General features: G+C 42.0%; 1 protein-coding gene across 1 annotated transcript in view; it reads left to right on the top strand.

Annotated features, from left to right (window-relative positions):
* Positions 1-589: 589 nt before the first annotated feature.
* gins1 (GINS complex subunit 1 (Psf1 homolog)) overlaps positions 590-6,527 on the top strand; it is a 31,339-nt gene continuing 25,401 nt past the window's right edge. The window contains exon 1 of the mRNA XM_034184863.1: positions 590-747. Coding sequence (XP_034040754.1) covers positions 673-747 — 75 coding nt within the window. The 5' untranslated portion in view covers positions 590-672. The remainder of the gene's footprint in view (positions 748-6,527) is intronic.

Genomic DNA, 6,527 nt, shown 5'->3' with positions numbered 1-6,527 from the left:
ATCTCAAACCCTGACAACTTTGTTGTGATTTGGCGCTATATAAATGAAATCAATTGCATTGAAATGTATTATCCATCTCAAATTGTTAATAAAATTATAACAATTACTTGTTCCAAACGTCTGGGTCCAGTCTGATCCCATCAGGTCTCAAAGGCAAAGATGAATCTGGTTCGTACTTGGATGGGAGACTTCTTGGGAGCGTGTTTCTCCAGGTTGAACTGGAGTTGTGTCAGCAAGGACATCCGGCATAAAATTTGTGCCAAATACCAATGTGGATCTGGCTGTATCCGCTGTGGTGACCCGGAACCAAATGGGAACAGTCGAAAGGACGATAACAACCTGTTCCAAATGTCCAAAATACACGCTTGAACAGCCTGAGATTACAGGAAAATGCAGCTTTAATTTAAAATTTTTCTAGTCAAACTGTCAAGATGAATATATTTAAGGTTTCCAATGTTGATATTCTCGTATTTTCTTGTTCTTCGTGCCATCAAACATAAAACACACAGTCTCCGGGGTCACGTCACTTTCCAGTGCGTCTCCCGGCCAATCACAGGCCCCGACGTCGCTCGCTCCGTGGCGTCACGTGATGACAACACGGTTTTGCCGCGAAGCCGCGCTGCTGTTTGCCGGTTAAAACCGTGAAGTTAAAGGTTGTTTTGTCTTTTCGTGATGTTTTGTGAAAAAGCCACCGAGCTGATCAGAGAACTTCAGCGGCTGAGTGACGGACAGCTGCCCGCCTTTAACGTGAGTCCAAAGAAACAAACCGTCAGCTGGTTCCGATTAGTGACGGATCGGTTCAGAATGAATTGACTTCTGTTAATTGTGAGGGTGTCGTACTGACGTCAAAACCCGGTAATCCTCGAGTTAGCGCCCGATGTGTGTCTGAACCCGGTGTTGTACGAAATTCAGTTCCCCTGAAATAATGTTTCCCGGTGTCGGGGGCGCGCACAGCGTCTGTAGAGGCGGATTCCACAGTCTGATCGGTACGGTCATAACACGTAATCATTTATCGTGCCAACGCTCAATTTCAACGACAAACTTACTAACAGTTAACAGCCGTTTCATTTGCTGTGTTCAGCTCAATCAAATGAATGTGTTTTACAGATTTTATTAAGATTCATTAACCGCAGTGAAGTTAGTTTTACGTTGGATATTTGACAGACATTCACTCCGGTTTTCCCTTTTCTTTTCTGCGGGTAAACATCCTCTTCGCTCCAGTTAAACCTCTTCTTTGCTCCAGTTAAACCTCTTCTTTGCTCCGGCGACAGAGCGACTCTGAGCAAGTCACTCCCACATTTCAAGTGCGCCCGTATTGCAGACGTTACAGTAAACAAGCGGAGATAGTAGACGGCTTCGTCGAGTACCAGCTTCCTGTTTTCAAAATAAAAAGGTGGGACGTTCAAACCAGAGATACTGTGTTTAAAGTAATTGAGAAGCTGTTGAGCGAAAATGCTAATGTTTACATTTAAAATTAATTAAAAATATGAACAGATTCAAAATGTAAAAACAAGAGGTGTATTTCATGCAGCCGGTGGAGCGCAATGATTCCACACTGATTTTGAGTCAACAGATCACATGACCTGGAAGCTGTTGAGCTAAAATGCTAATGTTTACTTATAAAAATTAATTAAAAATATGAACAGATTTTTAAAAAAGGCAATATTACATTTAAAACCCAATAAGCCACCGGGACCCGAACGTTTCCCATTGGAGTGGTACAAGGAAATAAAAGATTACTAGATCCCTATAATGAATGTTACATACAATAAACAGGCATACCCCCCCCCATCGAAAAAAAAAAAAAAATCAATGATCTCACTGATACCAAAAGACAGTAAAGATAAATTAGAGCAGGAAAGCTATAGACTGAACCAAGATTACAAATTGTTTTCCCATATTTTGGCTAAAAGAATAGAAAATAACAGATGATAAGCCTTGACCAAACAGGATTTGTCAAGCAAGGGCAGACACAAAACAATAGTCACTGAACATTGCATGTGATTGATCATATAGTTAAAAATGAAATTCAGGCAGTATTATTAAGTCTCGAGGCAGAAAAAGCATTTGATCGAGTTAGTTGGGAGTTTTATAGAGTATTACAAAAATTTGGTTTCCACCAGACAGTTATTAAAACTATTCAAGCATTGTGTTGCAACCCAAACGCAAACTTAAAATTAATGGAGTCATCTCAAATTCATTTGACCTCGATAGAGGAACAAGACAGCATTGTCCAGTTAGTCCAAATTCATGTATTTTGCAAACCCAGAGAGTTCTTTTTTGAATCTATTGTCACTCTTAGATGATTTTGACTCTATCTCAGGCTATAAATCGAACATTAAAAAAACTCAGTTGTTAAGTTATCAGTACAAGCCAATTCATAAAATCTAGAATCAAATTAAAGTGGGACCAAGAATACATCAAATATATCGGTGTAATTATACCAAAAGATTTGATAGACCTTTATGCTCTAAATTTTAACCAATTGAGTCAAAAAATAAAAGAGGACATAATAAGATGGAGTTTGATACCAATACTAAGTTTTGAGTCTAGAACTGAGTCAATAAAGCTGAATATTTTGCCGAGAATATTATACACTCAACAAAAATATAAACGCAACACTTTTGGTTTTGCTCCCATTTTGTATGAGATGAACTCAAAGATCTAAAACTTTTTCCACATACACAATATCACCATTTCCCTCAAATATTGTTCACAAACCAGTCTAAATCTGTGATAGTGAGCACTTCTCCTTTGCTGAGATAATCCATCTCACCTCACAGGTGTGCCATATCAAGATGCTGATTAGACACCATGATTAATGCACAGGTGTGCCTTAGACTGCCCACAATAAAAGGCCACTCTGAAAGGTGCAGTTTTATTACACAGCACAATGCCACAGATGTCACAAGATTTGAGGGAGCGTGCAATTGGCATGCTGACAGCAGGAATGTCAACCAGAGCTGTTGCTCGTGTATTGAATGTTCATGTCTCTACCATAAGCCGTCTCCAAAGTCGTTTCAGAGAATTTGGCAGTACATCCAACCAGCCTCACAACCGCAGACCACGTGTAACCACACCAGCCCAGGACCTCCACATCCAGCATGTTCACCTCCAAGATCGTCTGAGACCAGCCACTCGGACAGCTGCTGAAACAATCGGTTTGCATAACCAAAGAATTTCTGCACAAACTGTCAGAAACCGTCTCAGGGAAGCTCATCTGCATACTCGTCGTCCTCATCGGGGTCTCGACCTGACTCCAGTTGCTCGTCGTAACCGACTTGAGTGGGCAAATGCTCACATTTGCTGGCGTTTGGCACGTTGGAGAGGTGTTCTCTTCACGGATGATGCGAAGGAGATGTGTTGCACTGCATGAGGCAAATGGTGGTCACACCAGATACTGACTGGTATCCCCCCCCCAATCAAACAAAACTGCACCTTTCAGAGTGGCCTTTTATTGTGGGCAGTCTAAGGCACACCTGTGCACTAATCATGGTGTCTAATCAGCATCTTGATATGGCACACCTGTGAGGTGGGATGGATTATCTCAGCAAAGGAGAAGTGCTCACTATCACAGATTTCGACTGGTTTGTGAACAATATTTGAGGGAAATGGTGATATTGTGTATGTGGAAAAAGTTTTAGATCTTTGAGTTCATCTCATACAAAATGGGAGCAAAACCAAAAGCGTTGCGTTTATATTTTTGTTGAGTATATTTGTTTCAGACCCTTCCAAACGAAATATCAGATCAACAATTTAATGAGTGGGATAAATTATTGTCAAGATATATTTGGCACTGGAGAAAACCTAGGATAAAATTTCAAACTTTTCAATTGACAAAGAAGAGGGCCAGACTTGCTCTCCAATGCCTTAAGGTCACGTGATCAGTTGACTGAAAATCAATGTGGAATCATAGTACTCCACAGACTGCATGAGATACACCTCTTATTTTTACATTTTGAATCTGTTCATATTTTTTATTAATTTTAAATGTAAACATTAGCATTTTCGCTCAACAGCTTCTCAATAGCTTTAAACACTATCTCTGGTTTGAATATCCTTTTATTTTGAAAACAGGAAGCTCCGCTTGTTTACTGTAACGTCTGCAATACGGGCGCACTTGAAATGTGGGAGTGACTTGCTCAGAGTCGCTCTGTCGCTGGAGCAAAGAAGAGGTTTAACTGGAGCAAAGAGGATGTTTACCCGCAGAAAAGAAAAGGGAAAACCGGAGTGAGTGTCTGTCAAATATCCAACGTAAAACTAACTTCACTGTGGTGATTTACCGAGGCAGTGTCGCTGTTTCTTGAATTACATATTAGAGTGGACAGTGTTTGTGTGTGTGAGTTTGTGGACAGTGTTTGTGGACAGTGTGTGTGGACAGTGTTTGTGTGTGTGAGTTTGTGGACAGTGTTTGTGGACAGTGTGTGTGGACAGTGTTTGTGTGTGTGAGTTTGTGGACAGTGTTTGTGGACAGTGTTTGTGGACAGTGTGTGTGGACAGTGTTTGTGTGTGTGAGTTTGTGGACAGTGTGTGTGGACAGTGTTTGTGTGTGTGAGTGTGTGGACAGTGTTTGTGGACAGTGTGTGTGGACAGTGTTTGTGTGTGTGAGTTTGTGGACAGTGTTTGTGGACAGTGTGTGTGGACAGTGTTTGTGTGTGTGAGTTTGTGGACAGTGTTTGTGGACAGTGTGTGTGGACAGTGTTTGTGTGTGTGAGTTTGTGGACAGTGTTTGTGGACAGTGTGTGTGGACAGTGTTTGTGTGTGTGAGTTTGTGGACAGTGTTTGTGGACAGTGTTTGTGGACAGTGTGTGTGGACAGTGTTTGTGTGTGTGAGTTTGTGGACAGTGTGTGTGGACAGTGTTTGTGTGTGTGAGTGTGTGGACAGTGTTTATGGACAGTGTTTGTGTGTGTGAGTTTGTGGACAGTGTTTATGGACAGTGTTTGTGTGTGTGAGTTTGTGGACAGTGTTTGTGTGAGTTTGTGGACAGTGTTTATGGACAGTGTTTGAGTTTGTGGACAGTGTTTATGGACAGTGTTTATGGACAGTGTTTGTGTGTGTGAGTCTGTGGACAGTGTTTATGGACAGTGTTTGTGTGTGTGAGTCTGTGGACAGTGTTTATGGACAGTGTTTGTGTGTGTGTGTTTGTGGACAGTGTTTGTGTGAGTTTGTGGACAGTGTGTGGACAGTGTTTTTGGACAGTGTTTGAGTTTGTGGACAGTGTTTATGGACAGTGTTTGTGTGTGTGAGTTTGTGGACAGTGTTTGTGTGTGAGAGTTTGTGGACAGTGTTTGAGTTTGTGGACAGTGTTTGTGTGTGAGAGTTTGTGGACAGTGTTTGTGTGTGAGAGTTTGTGGATAGTGTTTATGGACAGTGTTTGTGGACAGTGTGTGTGTGGACAGTGTTTGTGTGAGTTTGTGGACAGTGTGTGTGTGGACAGTGTTTGCGTGAGTTTGTGGACAGTGTTTATGGACAGTGTTTGTGTGAGTTTGTGGACAGTGTGTGTGGACAGTGTTTGAGTTTGTGGACAGTGTTTATGGACAGTGTGTGTGTGTGTGTGAGTTTGTGGACAGTGTGTGTGGACAGTGTTTGAGTTTGTGGACAGTGTGTGTGGACAGTGTGTGTGTGTGACTTTGTGGACAGTGTTTGTGTGTGTGAGTTTGTGGACAGTGTGTGTGGACAGTGTTTGTGTGAGTTTGTGGACAGTGTTTGTGTGTGTGAGTTTGTGGACAGTGTTTATGGACAGTGTTTGTGTGTGTGAGTTTGTGGACAGTGTTTATGGACAGTGTTTGTGTGAGTTTGTGGACAGTGTTTGTGGACAGTGTTTGTGTGTGTGAGTTTGTGGACAGTGTTTGTGGACAGTGTTTGTGTGTGTGAGTTTGTGGACTGAGTTTGTGGACAGTGTTTGTGTGTGTGAGTTTGTGGACAGTGTTTGTGTGTGTGAGTTTGTGGACAGTGTTTGTGTGAGTTTGTGGACAGTGTTTGTGTGTGTGAGTTTATGGACAGTGTGTGTGTGAGTTTGTGGACAGTGTTTATGGACAGTGTGTGTGTGAGTCTGTGGACAGTGTTTGTGGACAGTGTTTGTGTGAGTTTGTGGACAGTGTTTGTGGACAGTGTTTATGGACAGTGTTTGTGTGTGTGAGTTTGTGGACTGAGTTTGTGGACAGTGTTTGTGTGTGTGAGTTTGTGGACTGAGTTTATGGACAGTGTTTGTGTGAGTTTATGGACAGTGTTTGTGTGAGTTTGTGGACAGTGTTTGTGTGTGTGAGTTTATGGACAGTGTGTGTGTGAGTTTGTGGACAGTGTTTATGGACAGTGTGTGTGTGAGTCTGTGGACAGTGTTTATGGACAGTGTTTGTGTGAGTTTGTGGACAGTGTTTGTGGACAGTGTTTATGGACAGTGTTTGTGTGAGTTTGTGGACAGTGTTTATGGACAGTGTTTGAGTTTGTGGACAGTGTGTGTGGACAGTGTTTGTGGACAGTGTTTGTGGACAGTGTTTGTGTGTGTGAGTTTGTGGACAGTGTTTGT

The sequence above is a fragment of the Thalassophryne amazonica genome, chromosome 13 (genome assembly GCF_902500255.1).
Source record: "Thalassophryne amazonica chromosome 13, fThaAma1.1, whole genome shotgun sequence".
Classification (NCBI taxonomy): Eukaryota; Metazoa; Chordata; class Actinopteri; order Batrachoidiformes; family Batrachoididae; genus Thalassophryne; species Thalassophryne amazonica.
Note: the sequence above shows the minus strand (reverse complement) of the source record. Positions and strands in the feature narration are given on the sequence as shown.